Source organism: Boleophthalmus pectinirostris, unplaced genomic scaffold (assembly GCF_026225935.1).
Source record: "Boleophthalmus pectinirostris isolate CB_2022bp ecotype Guang Dong unplaced genomic scaffold, ASM2622593v1 HiC_scaffold_14, whole genome shotgun sequence".
NCBI lineage: Eukaryota > Metazoa > Chordata > Actinopteri > Gobiiformes > Gobiidae > Boleophthalmus > Boleophthalmus pectinirostris.
In genome coordinates this window covers 25,843,297-25,865,918 of record NW_026571047.1, presented here as the reverse complement: position 1 = coordinate 25,865,918, position 22,622 = coordinate 25,843,297, and the positions used below count along the sequence as shown (strand labels likewise).

At 39.9% G+C, this 22,622-nt stretch overlaps 1 protein-coding gene across 1 annotated transcript; it reads right to left on the bottom strand.

The window, feature by feature from the left end:
- Positions 1-1,307: 1,307 nt before the first annotated feature.
- Positions 1,308-18,703, bottom strand: LOC110174589 (potassium channel subfamily K member 1-like). Its single transcript, XM_020940695.2, has 3 exons — positions 18,256-18,703; positions 12,079-12,483; positions 1,308-2,083 (listed from the first exon to the last, which is right to left on the bottom strand). The coding sequence occupies exons 1-3, from the start codon at positions 18,602-18,604 to the stop codon at positions 1,806-1,808; spliced, it is 1,032 nt and encodes a 343-aa protein (XP_020796354.2). The 5' UTR covers positions 18,605-18,703; the 3' UTR covers positions 1,308-1,805.
- Positions 18,704-22,622: the final 3,919 nt, after the last annotated feature.

The window sequence follows — 22,622 nt, the reverse complement described above, 5'->3', positions numbered from 1 at the left end:
AGAAAAAAGTGTGGTGTTGTAAAACTTTTGACAGGTAGTGTATCTAGAAGGCCATATTTTAAAGGTGCACTATGTAATTTTCTAGTGGAGGGTCTGCTGCCTGCTTGTCTCCATGGAGATGTTATTGCTTTGTATGCATCTACTTTATTTTACATTTTGTTCATCGCAGGCATTTTATTGCTCAAAAATATCTTTAAAAAACATGCGTTCGTACTGTCAGCAGAGTCATCTCTCCACACATCTGACCTGTAACTCGGTCTCCATGGAGATGTTATTGTTTTGCCAAAAAAATATTCCACAGTATGGCATCAAATGTAGCATGTAGTTTTGTTTTTTCTTGTTTTTTTTTTTCATTTTAAGTGTTTTAATTGCTCAAAAATACCTTGAAAAAAACACGCACTCCTATTATTATCAGCAGCAATCCGTGTATCGTTCGTTCATTCATTTTTCAAAATAAAACCAAAAATAAGAAAAAAACAACAACTATTTTCTTCATTATTTGTCTCCAAACCCAAAATGAAAAAACGGATAATGATTTGTTTTTTCAGTTTTTGATTTTGTGCTTAAATGAAAAATGGAAAAAAATGGATAATGGCGTTTTTGTGACTTAAACTGAAGAGATGCTGGACTGAACTAGGACTGAACCAGGATTGAACCAGGTCCGGGACCAGACCGGAAGCAGACCGGGACTGAGACCGGGACTGAGACCAGGGCTGAGACCAGGACTGAGACCGGGACTGAGACCGGGGCTGAGACTGGGACCAGACCAGGACTTAAACTTAGTCCTGACTGGTTCAGTCCTGGTTCAGTCCTGGTTTAGTCCTGTTTTAGTCCTGTTTTACTGTTTTAGTCCTAGTCCTGGTTCAGTCCTGGTTCAGTCCTGTTTTAGTCTGTTTAGTCCTGGTTCAGTCCTGGTTCAGTCCTGTTTTAGTCCTGTTTTACTGGTTCAGTCTGGTTCAGTCCTGGTTTAGTCCTGTTTTCAGTCCTGTTTTAGTCCTGTTTTAGTCCTGTTTAGTCTAGTTTTCAGTCTTTTTAGTCCTGTTTAGTCTGTTTTAGTCCAGTCCTGGTTCAGTCCTGTTTTAGTCCTGTTCAGTCCTGGTTCAGTCCTGGTTCAGTCCTGGTTCAGTCCTGTTTTAGTCCTGTTTTAGTCTGGTCCTGTTTTAGTCCTGGTTCAGTCCAGTCCTGGTTCAGTCCTTGTTTTAGTCCTGTTTTCAGTCCTGTTTTAGTCCTGGTTTCCTGTTTTAGTCCTGTTTTAGTCCTGGTTCAGTCCTGTTTTGTTTTAGTCCTGTTTTAGTCTGGTCCTGTTTTAGTCCTGGTTCAGTCCTGTTTTAGTCCTGGTTCAGTCTGTATGCTGCGAAAAATTTGGCATCACAGTTTAAGTCACAGAAACAGGAAAAATCCGTTATCCGTTTTTTCCATTATTCATTAAAACATTCATTTTGGTTTTGGAGACAAATAATGAAGAAAATAGTCTTTTTATTTTTTCATTTTCTTATTTTTGGTTTTATTTTGAAAAACAAATGAACGAATGATACACGGAGTAGCGGCGTCGCCTTTTCACTGATCTGACCTGTAACTTGGCCTGGTGAGTTTATCTGTTTGTCTCCATGGAGTTAGACCAATTTAAAGCCACACTGGGGATCATTCCAGAGAAAGCAAAAACATCCGCATACACAAAAAGTTCCACAGTTCATCTTTAAATATGTCTAAACGGTTTGTTAGTCAGGCAATGCAAAAGTGCCCCATGCGTTTCCATTATAAATAATCTTAGAAGACGTATTTACAAGACAAACTCTGAAATCCTGTCATCTGAGTTTCCCGTTCATCCCGTTCGCTGAGGTATATCCCGAGTCTTTCTTCATGGACGCCGCCTGCTCGGAGACAGAGGGGATTGTGGGTAGTGGGTCGGCGGTGTACTGGGGCGTCTCACTCAGCTGGTCCCGGTCGATGATGTTGGTGGTCTCCGGGTCCAGTTCGTGAATCTTCTCGCGGTAAAATCTTTGTCTTAACCTCCTCATCTGCGGCAGCTCGCAGCACGTCTCCAGCATCACCAGAACACAGATCAGACCCACCAACAGGTACACTGCAACAGGAAAGACAGGATTTATTGATTTATTTGTTGTCATGGAGATGAAAAACTGTGTTGCATCTTTACACTTTGTTAAATAATAGTTCTTCAACAGGTGTTTTCAAATTGGAGCAGGTACACGCGCACACTGACCTTTGAAGTAAATGCATCTTTTGTGTTTCTGCAATTAATGAGTTTCAATAACAACTGATAATATATTTTTTTAACATTGTATTTTAATATTTTTATGTGTATTCATAAAGGATTTTTAAAACAGCAAATAATTTCCGACTTCATGCAGGCCTAACTGAGGCGACTATTAACATCACTGAACATCAGTAGGACACGAGGACTAACCCAGGACTAAACCAGGACTAACCCAGGACTAAACCAGGTCTAAACCAGGTCTAAACCAGGTCTAAACCAGGACTAACCCAGGACTAACCCAGGACTAAACCAGGACTAAACCAGGACTAACCCAGGACTAAACCAGGACTAACCCAGGACTAAACCAGGTCTAAACCAGGTCTAAACCAGGACTAACCCAGGACTAACCCAGGACTAAACCAGGACTAAACCAGGACTAAACCAGGACTAAACCAGGACTAAACCAGGTCTAAACCAGGACTAAACCAGGTCTAAACCAGGACTAACCCAGGACTAACCCAGGACTAAACCAGGACTAAACCAGGACTAAAACCAGGACTAAACCAGGACTAAACCAAGACTAACCAGGACTAACCCAGGACTAACCCAGGACTAAACCAGGTCTAAACCAGGACTAAACCAGGACTAAACCACATCTAAACCAAGACTAAACCAGGACTAAACCAGGATTAAACCAAGACTAAACCAGGACTAAACCAGGTCTAAACCAGGACTAAACCAGGTCTGAACCACATCTAAACCAAGACTAAACCAGGACTAAACCAGGTCTAAACCAGGACTAAACCAGGACTAAACCAAAGACTAAACCAGGACTAAACCAGGTCTGAACCAGGACTAAACCAGGACTAAACCAAGACTAAACCAGGACTAAACCAGGTCTGAACCAGGACTAAACCAGGACTAAACCAAGACTAAACCAGGACTAAACCAGGACTAAACCAGGACTAAACCAAGACTAAACCAAGGACTAAACCAGGTCTGAACCAGGTCTAAACCAGGACTAAACCAGGACTAAACCAGGACTAAAACCAGGACTAAACCAGGACTAAAACCAGGACTAAACCAGGAACCAGGTCTAAACCAGGACTAAACCAGGACTAAACCAGGACTAAACCAGGTCTAAACCAGGACTAAACCAGGTCTAAACCACATCTAAACCAAGACTAAACCAGGATTAAACCAGGACTAAACCAGGTCTAAACCAGGACTAAACCAGGTCTAAACCACATCTAAACCAAGACTAAACCAGGATTAAACCAGGTCTAAACCAGGACTAAACCAGGACTAAACCAGGTCTAAACCAGGACTAAACCAGGTCTGAACCAGGACTAAACCAGGTCTAAACCAAGACTAAACCAGGATTAAACCAGGTCTAAACCAGGACTAAACCAGGACAAAACCAGGTCTAAACCAGGACTAAACCAGGTCTGAACCAGGACTAAACCACATCTAAACCAAGACTAAACCAGGATTAAACCAGGTCTAAACCAGGACTAAACCAGGACTAAACCAGGACTAAACCAGGTCTAAACCAGGACTAAACCAGGTCTAAACCAGGTCTAAACCAGGTCTAAACCAGGACTAAACCAGGTCTAAACCACATCTAAACCAAGACTAAACCAGGATTAAACCAGGTCTAAACCAGGACTAAACCAGGACTAAACCAGGTCTAAACCAGGACTAAACCAGGTCTAAACCAGGTCTAAACCAAGACTAAACCAGGATTAAACCAGGTCTAAACCAGGACTAAACCAGGACTAAACCAGGTCTAAACCAGGACTAAACCAGGTCTAAACCAGGACTAAACCAGGATTAAACCAGGTCTAAACCAGGACTAAACCAGGACTAAACCAGGTCTGAACCACATCTAAACCAAGATTAAACCAGGATTAAACCAGGTCTAAACCAGGACTAAACCAGGATAATCTTGGACTTGAGAGAGACAGAACCCCGACCCCCTGAAGTAGAGTGTCCGCAAAGCGTGATCGGGCGATGGCCGCGCTTTGCCCCGTGCGGCGCCGAGCTCTTCCTCCGTCCTTTCGCCAGCGGTCACCCGATGGTTTACGCAGGCACACCTCTGGGCCCGACCTGACACTCATTCCTGGTTCAGTTCTGGTTTAGTCCTGGGATCAGTCTTGGTTTCCTGTTATGATGTTATTTCCTCATCAAAAACAGACCTTGAGTTGTGTTTTGTTTCAGTCACACATGTTTAAACACACAAACCAGGGATACTTAGGTTCTCCTCTTGAACAGAAAACACTCTGTTCCACCTTGTGATGTCATGTGGCAATACTCTATACACCTTCTCTAGAATCATTTGGATAATTTCAGCCCTGCAATTGCCAATCTCTAACTGAACTAAAAATAAAAGGTAGGTGTTAACTTGAAAACTACTCCTTCATGACATCACAAGGTGGCACAGACGTAGACAGACTAATAATAAAAGATTACTCAAATGTGATGATAAAAATAACATACTCTGCTTTTACTCAGATTTACAAGGACATGCAAACACTAAACAATTGATAAAATAACTCAAGTAATTAGAAAACCAACCAACACTGCTGTCAAATGATTGAACAAGGAACCGGACTAAGCTATAATAAATAAAGAATGATTAATCAATGGAGTAACTTAAGTCAACAATGGCCAGTGGGTGTGACGGTCTTATAACTCTATGAACCTGCACCACACCAATGAATAATATTATAAGAGCCAAGGGAGGAAAAACAAGTACAAGTACATGTCTTTTTGTGGAAATTACAGCACGTGGATTACTGACTATCGTGATCTAAATGAAAAGATAAAATACAAAAAGCTTAAAGGTCTCATATTACTTTGAATATGAGACTCTTGTGAGCTTTGAGTCATGTTATAATATTGTTACATCATCATAAACATACCAGGGTGTGTGTTTTGTTTGATTACACATTAGAGTAATCCTTTATTATTTCTCAAAATGCTCTGATTCAACTTATGATGTCATGAAGCGGTAGTTTTCAAGTTAACAGCTACATTTAAAGGGACAGTCTAAAATTTTTGGACACAGGATCTCATTTTCTAGTGAGTCAGAGTGTTGGAGACGTGTGGAGACACTTTTTTAAATATTCCGTCCAGTCCTTGTATTTGCAGAGGTCACTGGTGCTAGACTAGTGTCAATGGTCATAGTTATCCTGCCACTAAAAACTGTTTTACCCACTCCACAAAACACCCAAAGAAAATCTATTATTACACCAGACTGTCCATGTAAATGTCTGTGTCGATAGAATAATTGTAGAAGTAAAACCAACCTTGCTAGATTCTCACTGCTGGAGACAGTGTGGACACTCAAACGTTAATCACTCTCATATTTTTTGGACATGTACAAAATTAAAATCATTCTGGGACAATGTGTTTGAAAAAACGGATACGATCTTGACTTATGTTGTCCCCAAAGACCCAAAGATATTTTCGTTAGGCCTTCTGCCTGGAGAGGTGATCGAAAAAGTGGACACTTTTTTTAAATTCTGACTTTGGCATCAAAAAAAGCAATAACAAGAAGTTGGCTTAAAAAGGACACGCCGTCAGTGAACCAGTGGCTAGACATTATAGAAGAAATATATTCTATGGAACGACTGACTTTTTTTCTACATCTCAAAGGACATTTTTTCATTAAACACTGGACAAAATGGTTGAAATATAAACAAAAAGGGATTTAACTTCTATATCCTTATAACATTGGAACGGTGCCCCAGGTTTTGTATTTACTCGTTTGTTTCTCTAAACTTGAAAAACTGAACAAATAAAAAGTAAAAAAAAAAAAACAACAACCTTGCATTTGAAGGATTTATGTCTGAGCAGCAGCAGTGAGTTGTACTTCCTGATAGAAAGCCGCAGGATTGATATCACCTAGCACTAAGGATGTAACAATAACCGAAATATCGTGATATTGTATCGTCAAAAGCCTCACAATAATATCGTGGCCTCTCACAAATTACAAGTTCCTTTGCTTAAATGCATTGTTCTTAGTAGGAACAGCTAATAAACATCGAGAACTACATATCCCATGATTCATTTCAGCGCAGACAACATGAAGAAATGTGTTTTTTACTTGAATTCTCGGGATTATGACAATAACACTTCACACCAAAATCATGTCAGGGTATTTTAAAAGCAAAAAAGTGTCCTATCTACAATTATCAAAAGAAACAGAAAACGCACACCAAAATTCTTATAGAGGTGCAAATGCAAGGAGCAGCCAGACCAGGGTGAAAAAATGCATAGCACACTCGGTTGGCCGATGTCCAAAAGTCTTTTATTAACAAAATAACATTTCGGCAAAAAAAGCCTTCATCAGATATTTTCCCTGTCTTGGACCACAGCACACCAGCTTTTTTTGCCGAAACGTTATTTTGTTAATAAAAAAGCTTTTGGACATGGGCCAACCGAGTGTGCTATGCATTTTTTCACCCTGGTTCTACCTACAATTACATCAGCCGCTCCAAAATATCGTACCGTGAGATGCATATCGTGATAATATCGTACCGAGAGATTTGGATATCGTTACATCCCTACCTAGCACCTATCTTACCGGCAAAGCTGCTGCTGAGAAAATAGTTCCTCAACATGCGACGATTCATGCGACGCAAGGTTAGTTTTATTTCAAATCTTCTTTCTATCGGCACAGACATTTACATGGACAGTCTGGTGTAACCATAGAATTGCTTCGGGTTTTTTGTGGCGTGGGTAAGACTGTTTTTAGCTCCAGCTCAGGGGGCCTAAGACGAGACTTAAAACCAGAGGGGACAGGGCTTTCTCTGTGGTCGGCCCTAAACTCTGGAACGATCTGCCGCTTCACGTTCGAGCAGCTCCCACAGTGGAGAGTTTTAAATCTCGTCTGAAGACCCACTTTTATTCTCTGGCTTTTAACACCGCGTGAGTTGTGTGGTCCTCTGTGTCTTTTATTTATTTTTATGTGTTTTTATTGGTTTTAATTTATTTATTGGTTTATTTATTTCTATTCTATGATATAGTTTCATTTTTATTTTACTGGTTTTATATTATTTTACTAGATTTATTACTTTAAGACTAGTATTATTTTAGTAATTTACTTTATCATCTTATTGTTGTTATTTTTTGTGTATTTGTGCAGCACTTTGGAAACAGTTTGTTTATGAAATGTGCTATATAAATAAAGTGGATTGGATTGGATTTTAGTGGCAGGATAACTATGACCACTGACATGCACTAGTCTAGCACCAGCGACCTCTGCAAATACAAGGACTGGATGGAATATTTAAAAAAGTGTCTCCACATGTCTCCAACACTCTGGCTCACTAGGAAATGAGGTCCTATGTCCAAAATTCTGGACTGTCCCTTTAAACTTTTGTTCAGTATAGATTGGAAATTCCAAGGCAGAAATAACCTAAATGATTCTAGTGGAGGCGTGCGGAGTTTAAAAGCACAGTGGAGCACTTCTTATGTATGCAGGGTTTGTACGTTAATGTTAATGTAACATGTGAATGAAACAAAACACAAGTCCAGGTATATTTTTTGACGAGGAAGCAAAATTTTAACATAGACCCTTCAAGCATTTTTAACTTGTACTACAGTATAAGTCACATTTTACAATAACAACTAGTGTTTATAATAACATTTTTGGACATTTCCTCTATTTAAAATTGTACAGTAAGTTCTTTTTTTACCCTCTGAGTGAATCTGTTTTAGGTCATGACCCAGTAGCTGTAAATCAGTGCTTTTGTTAATGTAAGGGAAGTGGGATCAGTTACATAAGTGAAAGTAACTCTATATCGTGAAGTACAACTCGCTTCTGTAAAAATGAACTGTAAACAGAGGAACAGATACAGGTGTGAGGTGTGGCTTCACGGGATTTCACGGGATTGTGTGTCTTTGTTAAACATCGTATAAGCTCTTGTACGGCATTGCTCTGTACATATTTGTTTTGACTACAAATACAGATCACACATGGATTCTTTCTCATGTGGGGGATTGGGTGGAAAATACTAAATGTACACAAAATACCCGAGATCCTGTGATATGGAACCAAATAAAGTATTAACTAATGACGTAGTTGCAAAAATTCTTAAAATGGTCTTGTTGCTAGTATTTCTTTCCCGAATGTTTGTACTACACTGTAAAACCTGACAAGTTCAAAAAAATCAATTAAACTTATTACGTAAAAAATTCTGGTTTTGAGTTAGTCTTCAGTACAAAATGTTTAACTGTTTACTACCTTTTTTTTTTTTTTTTTTTAATTAGTACTGACTCAGTTTTTGGTAAATGTACTCTAATACAGTGGTCTGCAAACTTTTTGGCGCCACAGACCAGTTGTATGTTTGACAATATTTCACAGACCAGGGGCTGTGGCAGCGCCTGGTTTAGTCCTGGTTTAGTCCTGGTTTAGTCCTGGTTTAGTCCTGGTTTAGACCTGGTTAAGACCTGGTTAAGTCCTGGTTTAGACCTGGTTTAGACCTGGTTTAGACCTGGTTTAGTCCTGGTTTAGACCTGGTTTAGAGTCCTGGTTTAGACCTGGTTTAGTCCTGGTTTAGACCTGGTTTAGACCTGGTTTAGTCCTGGTTTAGACCTGGTTTAGACCTGGTTTTAGTCCTGGTTTAGTCCTGGTTTAGACCTGGTTTAGACCTGGTTTAGACCTGGTTTAGACCTGGTTAGACCTGGTTTAGACCTGGTTTAGACCTGGTTTAGACCTGGTTTAGACCCTGGTTTAGACCTGGTTTAGTCCTGGTTTAGTCCTGGTTTAGTCCTGGTTTAGACCTGGTTTAGACCTGGTTTAGACCTGGTTTAGTCCTGGGTTTAGACCTGGTTTAGACCTGGTTTAGACCTGGTTTAGTCCTAGTTTAGACCTGGTTTAGACCTGGTTTAGACCTAGTTTAGACCTAGTTTAGTCCTGGTTTAGACCTGGTTTAGACCTGGTTTAGTTTAGACCTGGTTTAGACCTGGTTTAGACCTGGTTTAGTCCTGGTTTAGTCCTGGTTTAGTCCTGGTTTAGATAAAGATAAAGGTAGCATATTCACAATTTTGTAAGCCTCCGCAAAATATCGCAATAAATATCGAAATGTGAGATGCGTATTTCGAAAATATCGTATCGAGACACACACATTTTAATCATCAAAACAGTGAAAACATCAAATGTGTCGCATAAAATGAATTTCCTTCTTTTAATCAAGCAACAAAACTATAGCTCTGCAACAAAATAATTTAGTGAAATGTACCAAAAAATTACTCTTGGCGATATGTCGATACAGCAACCCACGTTATTGATACTGTATCATCGCATTAAACTATACGATATATTGATATTTTGATATTTTTGCACACCATGACAAACTACATACTCCTACTGTCCTGTTTGTATGAATCATGGAAAACCAACTGCCTGACACAATCCCAGACACTTGATTCTCTGTCATGATGTATTTTTAACAAACTGGAAGGAAAATATTGGACAACTATAAGAAAACAACAGCATGACACCACCCCAGACAGTAGTTTCTGCAGAATAGTGCATTATCACAGTGGTAGAAAAGACTAAGGCTGTGTTCAGACTGGAGCCTGAAGTGACCCAAATCCGATTTTTTGGCTTCTATGTGACCTGTATCTGATCTTTTAATGACAGTCTGAACGACACAGATCCGATTTTTTTCAAATGTGACCCAGGACACTTGGATATGTGCTCCTGAAACCGATACATATCTGATCTTTTGACATGTGACTTCAGTCTGAACGGCCAAGGCGCATTCATTCGACCTACACGTTATCAACAAGACACAAACGTCACTATTCTGCGCTGAAGTAGGCGAAAATTGTTAACAAACTCCGTGTCACTGAAGTGAAGCACATCACCACTCACCACTCTTGGCTACGTCTCCACATCCACACGTTCCTTTTAACAGACGTCGCTGCCGCTGCCCCACAAAACACCACGGCCAAAAACCTCGTCCTTCTCCTTCTCAATCTCCTCCTTAAAACAAGTAAGTTGTTCATGTTCTGGCTCCGGTACGAGAGGAACTTTAAAATCACCAGGTGCTTAATGCTCGTGTCCATGTTTAGACAACTTCCGTAAACACAGATCACGCTCACTGCGGTTGACGTCATCGTGTCTCCAGTGTGCACATGTGGGACACTTTTGGGCCGTTTACTGTTCACACAGTGGATCGAATACAAGTCGCATTTAATTGGAAATGTGAACGACCTCGCAAAAACATCGGATTTCACAAAAAAATCGGAATTTGAGCGTTAAGCCCTGCAGTCTGAACGTAGCCTAAGTGGACGGGGCTAAAACATGTTCCTGACTCTTACTTTAAAATCAGGTATCCATGAGTGTCTGAATGATGAAAAATTGTCGAATTAAAACAAAATATGTCTTTTGAATGGAAAAAAGTCCTTAAAATGTTGTCTATAGAGAAACTGCATGTGACTGCATGTTCCAGCGAGCCAGACCGCCAATAGATTACCGTTGTAAAGTTAGCAGATTTTCATGTTGTTCCTGTAATTTTCACATTACGACACATGCCGGTAAAGTGTTGCGCACAGAGCTGTAATCAGCAGGGAGATAAAGACACAGGGGTTCAGTTGTATCGGATCCCGGGTGAAGCGGACAGACGAGACAAGTGGATAGCTGCTATAAATCGGAGAATTTATGACCCGACCACAGACGAGCCGGCTAAAGGAGGTCAATTGTTGCAGCTGTTAAGACACTGCAGGTTTTGTAGCAAGCACTTTGTCGGAGGTCAGTCATCATCAATTACAACTGAACTCGAATTCTCAACCTGAGAATGTACCCAACAAACTGGAATGCAAAATGTTGAACAAGTTTAATTTGGCCTCGTACTTTAAAGGCCCATCTCATGCAAAATAACTCTTTTCACACTGTATCTTCTGCACATAAACAAGCACAATTTGGGTTTTGGAACATCCATTACACAATATTTATGAAATCTTTGTAATGTAATGTAATCTATGAACTATGAAAGGCCGACTATCGCTCATCCCTCCGCCCGTCCCTCCAAACGTGACGTAGGCTCTGAGTGAGTCACCCTTCCTCCGCCCATCTCAGGGAGGGAGGGGGAGACAGGTGTGCACCCTGATAGTGGTAGAATAAACTTTTATTCATCATGGCGATACAGCGCGTTCAGCCGCATGTGTTGGACCTGGAATCAGCTGAACATTACTGATTGGTAAAGTATTAATAAACACTAGTAGATAAAGTTATTATATCGTGTTCACTGCAGTGTAGAACAATGAGCTTTTGCTGTCGCTTTTGTTTAGGTGTTCATGTGGGAATTGTCAGCCGATGCGGGGTGGAAGCGGGGAGGAGGCGGTGGAGCGGGTACGAAGCGCTTTCTGCTACTTCAAAGGCGTCATAGGTGTATCTGCCGTGTCCTCGTTGTAGCAGCTTTAGTTCGTTGTCACGTGGGAGAGTGGCAGAAATACGCTGCAATTTGTTAAAAAAAAAACGTCGAATCAATCTAAAAAACACTTCGGGGACATATACAAGGCCCACACATCACTCTTAGAAGGTAGAAAGCTCTGAAATGTTGATTTTGCATGTGATGGACCCTTTTATTTATTGCTTGCATGCAAGTGAGAAGTGCGGTCCGTGTGTTGAAATTACTAGAATGCTGCCTACCATCATCGGGACCGTCAATATGGCGGCCAAAACAAAAACGGTCACATGGCTGCAGGTTCTTTATATAACAGCAAGATGAGACCTGTGAATAGGCCCTTTAACACCACATGGCTCCTCAACTCTACCCCCATATATAATAACACTATTGTAATATATTCCCAGGTACTAAGACCCAAGTATTCCCACGAGGACTCACCTGTGATTCCCAGTCTGTAGAGAGTCGGGTGCGAGCGTCCTTCTTTACTATGCGTGGACCCTGGGACATAATCTCCCAAGCCGATGGTCGTCAAGGAGATGAAACAAAAATACAACGATTCCAGGAAGTTCCAGTCTTCTTCCATTGTGACAAAAATCCAAGAAGGGATGAGCAGGAAGAGTATTGTGAGGATGATCGCCATGCAGGTCGCGTGGAGGAAAGCGAAGAGGGACTTCGACATCGCCCAGCGTCTGTGGAAGTAGGAGATGGGTCGCCGGGTAACGACGAGCATGATCCTCTGCACCACCGCGGACAGGAAAAGCAGGGTGACCGGGATCCCGAAAAGAGAGTAGAAGATGCAGAAGGCTTTCCCCTCGTCGGAAAGAGGCACCGTGTGGCCATAACCTGCAATTACACACACCACAAATTACAGTTTAAGTACAGGGATGGGGTATTATTACACATGAGGTTTCCAGGGAGACAGTGGACTTAAATAGAAAGATATAATGAAATGTTCTTTTAAAATCTGCTGTACTTAGCTGGAAGGTCCAAACATTTAGGAAGCCATAGTTGACGCTTTGTGCACCTTGTTTCAACTTTTAAAATGCCTCAAAAAGAAAAGAATCCACAGAGAGCGATCCAAGTGCAGTTAGAAACTCTTTACTGAGTATTCACAAAAACAAAACATACAAAAAGGGGAACTTTTTGAAATACAGGTTTCAGGAGGTCAAAAAACTGTTTGGCTCTCGCCTTAAAAAAGGAGCCATACACCACAAAATAATACAAAAAATAAACATTACTTAGGTAAACTTATGATTAACATTAATAAGAATTAATTGGAAGAAAAATTATAAATAGATCAAATAATTTTTTAGCAAATAAGCAACAAATAATCATAAAGAATTACCAAAATTACCCCAAATCAAGCATTTTGAGTAAATATCAAATCAAACTAAATAAGAATAATTATCTCAGTAATTAAAAATGTACAAAACCGGGTTTAGGCTCCCACATCAGCGTTTTAAAGGTGCATTGTGTAACTTTTTGGGTGTACATGAGGTTACTAAAGAGAGAGTTAACTTAAATAGAAAGATATAATGACATTTCTTTTTTAAAATATGCTGTATTTAGTGTTTTAAAGGTGCACTGTGTAACTTTTTGGGTGTACATGAAGTTACCAAGGAGACAGTGCACTTGAATAGAAAGATATAATACAATTTATTTTTAAAATATGCTGTATTTACTGTTTTAAAGGTGCATTGTGTAACTTTTTTGGGTGTACATGAGGTTACTAAGGAGAGAGTGAACTTAAAAGAAAGATATAATGACATTTCTTTTTAAAATATGCTGTATTTAGTGTTTTAAAGGTGCACTGTGTAACTTTTTGGGTGTACATGAAGTTTCCAGGGAGATAGTGTGCTTAAAAAGAAAGATGTAATGAAATTTCTTTTTAAAATATGCTGCACTTAAGAGTTTTAAAGGTGCATTGTGTAACTTTTCTAGTGGTTTGTGTGCTTGTCTGTGTAAAGATTACATTCCTTTACCTGGAAAGTTTCACAATATGGCATTAAACTGAAATGCAGATGGCAGCACTTTAGGCAAAGTTACATGTCAGATCTGTGTAGAGGCGACCCCACTTAGAGTAAAAATGCATGTTTTACTCTATGTATTTTTGAAGAATCACAAAAATAAACACCGGTAATTCAAGATACATAACTTCAAAGCAATACTGTGGAACATTTCAAGCACCACATCCCCATGGAGACAAGCAGTTGGTGGACCTTGCATCAAAAAGTTACACAGTGCACCTTTAAATGTAATACAGAAACAGAAAGTTAACGAAAAAACATGGATAGTTACTGTAATTTATTAAGTCACAGCATAAATAAATGTAAGAAATATGTTCCAATATTGTTGCTTTTTGATATTTTGGAGTAAAAAACTGTATTATTCTAACAAAAAATCAATTGAAGTTGTAATTATCTCCTACACGTCTACTATTACAGACTGCAAACTCAAACCTAACCCTACATTTGTGTAAAGTACAGAGCCACTGAGCGCTGTTAAACAATAAAACAGATCATGCAAACAAGATTAACTTTCATGGAAGTACTTTGTCACTGTCTGAATTTTAATACTTTTCAGGAACTTTGAAAATAACTTTTTTTAAGAAGTTTTTGAACTTTTAGTGAACTGCTGCGAGACAGAAACATAGAAGCAAGAAGGACTTCCAAACCTGACCGTGTAATGTAATAAACTTTAAGTGTCATGGGGGACAGTAGACATGGGCATTAGAGGACGCTTCACAGGATAAACGCTAAATTAGGTTAAAAAATCAGGGTCACTGCTCATCACACAGTCCATATATTTATTCAATTACAGGTGGCTTTATAGCTCAAAAATTTGCATACAAACATTAAACCAGGACTGAACAAGTCCAAACAAGGACAATAGACCAGCAGGTATTAAATCAAGACTAAACCAGGACTAAACCAGGACTAAATATACCAAAATACTTCTTTGTTTCTTTGGATATGTCATTGCTCTGCTTGGAAAATTTGAACAAAAAAAGGTATTCTGACAATAGACTACCGGGTATTAAACCAGGACTAAACCAGGTCTAAACCAGGACTAAACCAGGACTAAACCAGGTATTAAACCAGGACTAAACCAGGTCTAAACCAGGACTAAACCAGGTAAACCAGGACTAAACCAGGACTAAACCAGGACTAAACCAGGTCTAAACCAGGACTAAACCACGACTAAACCAGGATTAACCAGGACTAAACCAGGACTAAACCAGGTCTAAACCAGGTCTAAACCAGGTCTAAACCAGGTCTAAACCAGGACTAAACCAGGACTAAACCAGGTCAGGTAAACCAGGTATAAACCAGGACTAAACCAGGTCTAAACCAGGTATTAAACCAGGACTAAACCAGGTCTAAACCAGGACTAAACCAGGACTAAACCAGGTCTAAACCAGGTCTAAACCAGGACTAAACCAGGACTAAACCAGGTCTAAACAAGGACTAAATATACCAAAATACTTCTTTGTTTCTATGGATATGTCAGTGCTCCGCTTCGAAAATTTGTACAAAAACAGACATTCTGACTGTGAGCAGGGATGCCTCTCCACAGATCTGACCTGTAACTTGATCTGGTTCGGTCTCCATGAAGATAGAAAGGTTTAAATCCATAACATCTCCATAGAGAAAAGTTACAGAATGCACCTTTAAACTAGGACAAAACAAAGACAGAACAAAGTGGTCTAACTCGTGACATTAACCTGACAATTAACCAAGAAATGAGTCCGAAGACTTAATATTTAACCAGGACTAGACGAGGGCTAAACCAGATGGCAAATCCCGCTCTCTCCATAAACATTATTTTGTTGTTGTGTCCTTGGGCAAGACACTTAACCCACCACACCCCCACTGTCTGCGCACACTGGTGTATGAATGTGTGTGTGAATGGGTGAGTAGTTTCTTGACGTAAGGTGCTTTGAGTGCTTTGAAGATGGAAAAGTGCTGTATAAAAGAGCAATAATTTTTTTGCTGATCCAAAACAATTCATTTGTATTTTATATGATGACATTTTACTGCAGGCTGTACTTGAACTTAAAACATTTCTTTCTCATTAATGCCTGTTCTCTTCATCATTCAGCAGCAAAAAAGACATTTGTTGAAATAAATTTGAGATGAAAGTACCACGGAAAAACCCTCAAACGTAAAAGTATCAACGCAATAGTCTCCAAAACCCTCTCCAAAAGGTGCAGTCTAGTAAAGTTTATAAATCAACTTCATTTATTGTCTAGAGAAGTAAAAATTTCACGGCATAGAAGGGATGTAAAGATATCCAAATCTCACGGTACGATATTTATTGCGATAATTTGAAAGAAGCTGATATAATTGTAGATATGATACGATTTTTGCTTTTAAAATACCTTGACTTTTTTGATTTTAGAGTGAATTATTTCCATCATAATCCAAAAAAAAAAATCAAGTAAAAAAAACGTATTTCTTCATGTTGTCTGCGCTGAAATGAATCATGGGATATGTAGTTTCCGATGTTTATAAGCTGTTGCTACTGTAAAAAGATGCATTTAAAGGTTGTATAGAGGATTTTCCAAGGAACGAGAAATCCAGCGACTGTTTTGTCCTTTTTCAAATGTTGCGCATGCGTGAAACCACCCCCCCTCCCCTACAGCTCCTACGTAGAAACACCTCCTCCCGTCTCCTCCTTACACCAGAAACAGGTTTGTAAACAACTAACTACAGTGTTGGTTAGGCAAGGCGGAGAAGTGAGGAGCGCGGGGAGCGGGTGTGCGGACATTTCGTTCGCGGACGAGAAGTGAGGAGCAGGGAGAAGAGCGGAGCAGGGAGCAGGAGAGAGGAGAGAGGAGAGGAGAGAGGAGGGGGAGCGGTACACGGAGATTCCGTGCCCGGAGAAGTGAGGAGCAGGGGGAAGAGCGGATCGGGCAGCGGGGACAGGAGCAGGAAAGGGGTGCAGAGAAGGTTGCGCGGAGATTCCGTGCGAATGAACTGCTACAACACGCCAGCAGCAAGCGGACTCTTTCTTTGCCTTGAAAATTACGTTTTCGTGTCCTGAAAAACGTTTGTCTAGCTCTTGGAAATAAAGTACGTTTTCATAATAAGCAGAAGTGACCTGTCCAGGAGTAATTTGGCGACCAGTGTGTCAGTCTTTAGACCCTGCGTCTGCTTCAGTGCGCCATCGCTGGAATGAATCTTCAAGAATCACCTTAGTTTGGCTTTGCTGCTTTTCCCCTTGTCTTCTTCTTTCAGCGACCTCAAAAACGGACTTTCTTTTGCGGCAAACTGCTCCTGGATTCTTGTCGCCATTGCAACAAACTTTTGTGCGAACTGCGAGGAAGATATAGGTCAAAAAAAAAGCCGCTAAGAACTGTTGCGTTGGTGGAGTAAACAGCGTCTGTGCGTCTTGCGTCTGTGGACTGCGTGACAGGCGTACGTAAACCACGTACCGGCGGCGCGCAGGCAGGTCAGTTACGCTAGAAACGTAGGAGATTGATTGACAGCCTGTCAGCTCACAGATAACGAGGCAGTGTCGTTATCTACTGGCAAATGTTTAGCCCCACCACGTCCAGAGTTGATGAATTTTTATTCTCTTTTTTTTGGTCATCATAATTACAAGGCTACTGCACCTCTATAATCTATCATTGACAACTTGAAACAAAAACAAACAAAAAAAAATCCTCCATACAACCTTTAAGCAAAGACACTTGTGATTCGATATATTGTGACAGTCCACGATATTATTGTGAGACTTTTGACGATACGATATCACGATATTTCGGTTATTGTTACATCCCTACTGCATAAACAACTTGTTTTACTCAGTAGATACAATACACCATTGAATATCTTGATTGTCATGTTGCTCATTAAGACCAGGTTTAGTCCTTGTCCTTATCCCTGTTACGGCACAGCATTAGTCCTGGTTTAGTCCTGGTTTAGTCCTGGTTTAGTCCTTGTTCAGTTCTGGTTTAGTCATTCATATATTTTGTCCTGTTATGGGAATTGGGGTGTGCAAAAATATTGAAATATCGATGTATCGTATCATTGAATGTGATGAAACAGTATCGATATCGTGGTCTGCTGTATCGATATATCACCAAGAGTATTTTTTGGTATATTTTACTGAATTATTTTGTCACAGCGCTACAATTTTGTTGCTTATTTAGAGGAAGGAAACTCTTTTATGCGACACATTTGACATTTTCACTGTTTTGAGGATTAAAATGTTTGTGTTTCATATGAACTTTGCACAAGAAGTGGTTTAACAAAGACTTTCAGAATCACAGTCATACTTTAACCATTATGTTTTTATCGAACCGTATCAAATCGAAAGCGCACTGTATCAAGATATGTATCGTATCGTGGCCTATGTATCGAGGTATTGGCAACTTCTTAATGATACCCAGCCCTGTATATGGGAATGTTTTAGTCCTGGTTAAATCCTGGTTTAGTCCTGGTCTGGTCCAGGCTCTCCAAGAAAAAACGCTTCTCAATTACTTTTGTTTGTATAGAAAATAGAAAGAACGAGTCTAAATAGCAGTGAAGATCTAATCAGGACTAAAAACCAGTTAGACTCCAAGCTCAAAGAATTACGCACGGGACAAGTCAAACTCGTCTGTCTCACCTGTTGTGGTCAGGACGGTGCTGGTGAAGAAAAGAGACGATATGAAGTCCCAGTTTTGATCGGAGGCATTCGTCTGTATCGTCACCCCGTAGTTACTCGCCTCCAGGACCCGCGCCAGAAGCTTTTCCAGCCTTTCCTCATCCACGCACGGGCTCGCGTTCAGAAACTCCCTCCGTGCGTCCTGCAGCTCCCGGCGCAGCTCACGTTCGTACGGAAGCTCAATCGCGGAGAAAATCCCAGCTCCTATGATGAGATACAAAACATATCCAAGAACTAAAGCTGTGACATTCAAGGCTGAACGATGTCGCTCCACAAAACGGGCGCACCATTCGTTTGCGCCACAAGTCATAACTTAAAAAAAAACTGTCACAATTAAACAAAAAGTAAAGTTTGAAGTCAAAACTGGGGCTAAACCAGGTCGTAATCGGGTCTGAACCAACCAGGAACATCCACGGACTGAACCAGCTCTTCAACTAAACTATTGTCGGTCTCCTTGTCCTCTCCTCTTCCTCATTCCTCGGGTCTGATTGGAGCGAGCGCGCGGTGACGTTGCGCTTTTACCGGACCAGGTAGAGTCGTGGCACTTTCCTTTCTCTCTAAACGTCTCCAAAAACCGGTTCTACAGGTTTTAAATGCTGAGAATCACAACAAAGGATTTGCCTAGAAACCCAGGGGTCCGGTTTCCAGACGACAAACTAAACAAAATTAAAACTAGTGTGAATTTCAAAGTGGATACAGCTTATTTAAACGCTTCAAGACATATAATTTACCACTTCAGAAAGATAAGGTGTCCTCATATGATCAAAAATTTACGAATAGTAGTTTTAAAGGCACACAGCTGCAAGACTATGTTTAACTAATCCGATATTGTACATTGATAATTTGGAGATTCTTAGGTTTATTATATTGGTACAGCCCATTTAGGTGTGGCTGCATTGGCCTGTACAAGTAACAAAAAGTGGTGCAGTCAATTACCTCACCCTAATGTGACCTCACATCTTCCACCACAATACATTACATAATATAGCCTGACTGAAAATGCATAGTAGGCTGTATTGGCTTAAAATGGACTACTCCCCTGCAAAAAAAACTAAATCCACTCATGTTAAGATGATTTAAATAAAGAAAGTTTTATCAAGATTTGAGTAAATTTCACTTGACAAGTAAAACTTGTACTTAAAATATGAAAATACATCTTGCTACACTTAAAACAACAACTTTTTGCACTTAAAATAAGAAGCTAAATTGAATCCAAGGCCATGGTTCTCGACCGGAAAAAGGTGGCTTTCCCTCTGTAGGTGCGTGGGGAGTCTCTGTTTTAAGTGGAGTTCAAGTATCTCGAGGTCTTGTTCATGAGTGAGAGGAGGACAGAGCGTGAGATTGACAGGTGGATCGGTGCAGCGTCTGTAGTGATGCGGTCACTGTATCGGCCTGTTGTAGTGAAGAGGGAACTGAGTTGAAAGGTAAAGCTCTCGATTTACCGGTCAGTCTTCATTCCTACTCTCACCTATGGTCATGAGCTTTGGGTAATGACTTAAAGGACAAGTGGCCGAAATGAGTTTCCTTCACAGGGTGGCTGAGCGCTCCCTTAGAGATGGGGTGAGGCCCTCAGTCACACAGGAGGAGCTTGGAGTAGAGCCGCTGCTCCTCCACATCGAGAGGAGCAGCTGAGGCTCGGGCATCTGTTGTGGACGCCTCCTTTAGGAGGTGTTCCAGGCATGTCCCACCAGAAGGAGGCCCCAGGGAAGACCCAGGACACGCTGGAGGGACTATGTTTCTCGGCTGGCCTGAGAACGCCTTGGGATGCCCCCGGAGGAGCTGGAGGAAGTGTTAGGGGTGAGGGAAGTCTGGGAGTCCCTGCTTAGACTGCTGAAGCAGAAGAAAATGGATGGATGAACAAAATTGAATGTTGCTTGAATTAAGAAAAACACTCTTATTCCACTGGCAAATAATTATACTTGTCAAGTTTAATCTACTCAAATAAAGTAAAATTATCTTAATTTAAATCATTTTAACTGAGCTACATATTGTTGTTTCCAGTGTGTTACTCAAGTACATAGATACTGTAGCTCTACCCGCTATTATCATTAAATATGAGACATGAATAAAATAAATGTAAACAACTGTAAGTTTATTTAAATACAATATTTTGAGCTGGCAAAACTTTGAACTGTTAGCCTACAGCAGTCTACTATTACATAAAAAGGTGCACTATGTCACTTTTTGGTTGGGGGTCCGTTACCTGCTTGTTTCTATGGAGATGCCACTGCTCTGTCTGGAATGTTCCACAGTAAAACATTAAACAGCTACGTTACATTTATTAAATTCCAGGTGTTTTTATTGCTCTCCACCAGAAAAGTTACACAATGCAGCTTTAATAAGTCAGTATGCATTCTAATGAGTCTTAATTTTAACCAAACAGCAATGAATTTCTTTAGTTATTTACAGCCAGGAAGCGATTTTACAATAACCTCTATACCAATGATCCTAACAGACTGTAATCTTTATTTTAGCCACCAGAGGGCGCCCAAGACTGTAACTTCATTCAATAAAGCAATGCCAAACCTAAAATAAGGCATAATATTCATTCACAATATTTGCTGACTATAATATTTATTAGGATCAAGTATTTTATTAATAGAACTTGCAGATTTAATTTCCAGGAATTTACATAAATCAATGTCTCCTTATATTTGTTTATGTGTAATAATTTAATATGTACATCTGTTCAAATAGGCCGGGTAAAAAACAGGTAAAAAACAACAACATAATCTCATCTTTTAAGCAAGTTATAGATTCTTCTTTCAGAAAATATTGCATGTGTAAATATTGTATTGTAATTTCCTAAAAGTATGAACCTGGGATCAAGCACAATTTAAGCTTTGTAGTCTAGATAACAAAAGATTTGATTGTGTTAAGCTGCAAGTAACAATCTTAAAATCCCTCAATCCTCAAAAACTATACTATATATCTGAATTATCTGCAAAACAAAGACGGTTTAAAGATGTATGATGTAACTTTTCTGGGTTCTGGGTCTGGGATGTTATTGCTTTGCCTGGAATATTTCACAGTACGGTATTTAACTTATCTAACTTCTTTATCTTTAAAAACATCTGTACTTGAATAAACAGATGATAGATAAGTTAAAGTTAAAGGTGCACTCTGTAACTTTTCTGGTCTCCATGGAGATATTACTGTTTTGCCTTCATTATTCCACAGAAGGGAAATAAACTTGGTAACAGAGACAAGTTAATAGTCAGATCGATGGAGAAGCAAGCCTACACATGGTAAAAATTCATGTTTAATAAGATATTTTGGGTTATAAATCACCTATAATTCAACAAATGCAACGGAGATTTGTTCAGTGACATACTTTGGAACAAGGGTTTAATCCCGGGACCCAGAATTCCAGGGAAATCTGATCAAAACTATTTGTCGATTCCCGGGAAAGGTTATAACAAGAAAAATAGGAAAATAGGCAAAAAAAATCAATAGTGCTCATCTATTTTTTGTTTTACAGTAATGTTAATGCCACCGTAACTACAGTAATAAGGACTCACTTCATCAGCGTGATGTCTGGGTTTGCATCCAGTTTTGTATGAGGGCACTTTCAAAAAACTGACAATAATAACTCCAAGTGTATGTTTCCTGCTCATGTCTGTGCACGTCTCATACAGAAAGAGCCGCTGTTCTGTCTGTATCATGTCAGTCGATCGCACCGTTACTTCTGTACCACTGAAAATTTAAAACGGTAATCGAGCAGCAGAAAGAAAGTTTGGAGTGAGCGAGAAACTTGTGAGGGACTGGCAGAAAGGTGAGGATGGAGAACACAGCGTCACAGCGACCTGGATGATGCGCCATGCAACTTTCCTGGAAGTCACTGGATGGATCGACAAAGCCTGGACTTAAGTGACACTGAAACCATCCTGTCGGGATTCAGAAAAGCCGGAATAATTCTAACTGGAACTGATGCTGAGTGTGACGACAGCGGCGCAGAAGAGGAAGCGGCGCTGCATTTACCTCTGGAGGTCGCTGTGATGCTCAAAAGTGGTCGTTGTGGTAACACTTTATAATAACTACAGCTTATTTAGCCTTAATAAAGCATGAACAAAGACTGAATTCATAATGAACTAAGACTTAATTAATCATGAGTCACACTTAGTAACTACTTAATTACTACCTTAATTAGCACTTAACTTCCACTTAATTCGCCTGTGCTCTAAATAGTTACTCATAATTATTTCACACTTAATTACTCATGAACTCAGCATTTGTGTGTGCATTTGTAAATGTATACTTAAGTACAAATTTGAGCATTTATTGATGATTAGTAAGCTATGAGACAATGATTTACTAATAATGCAATG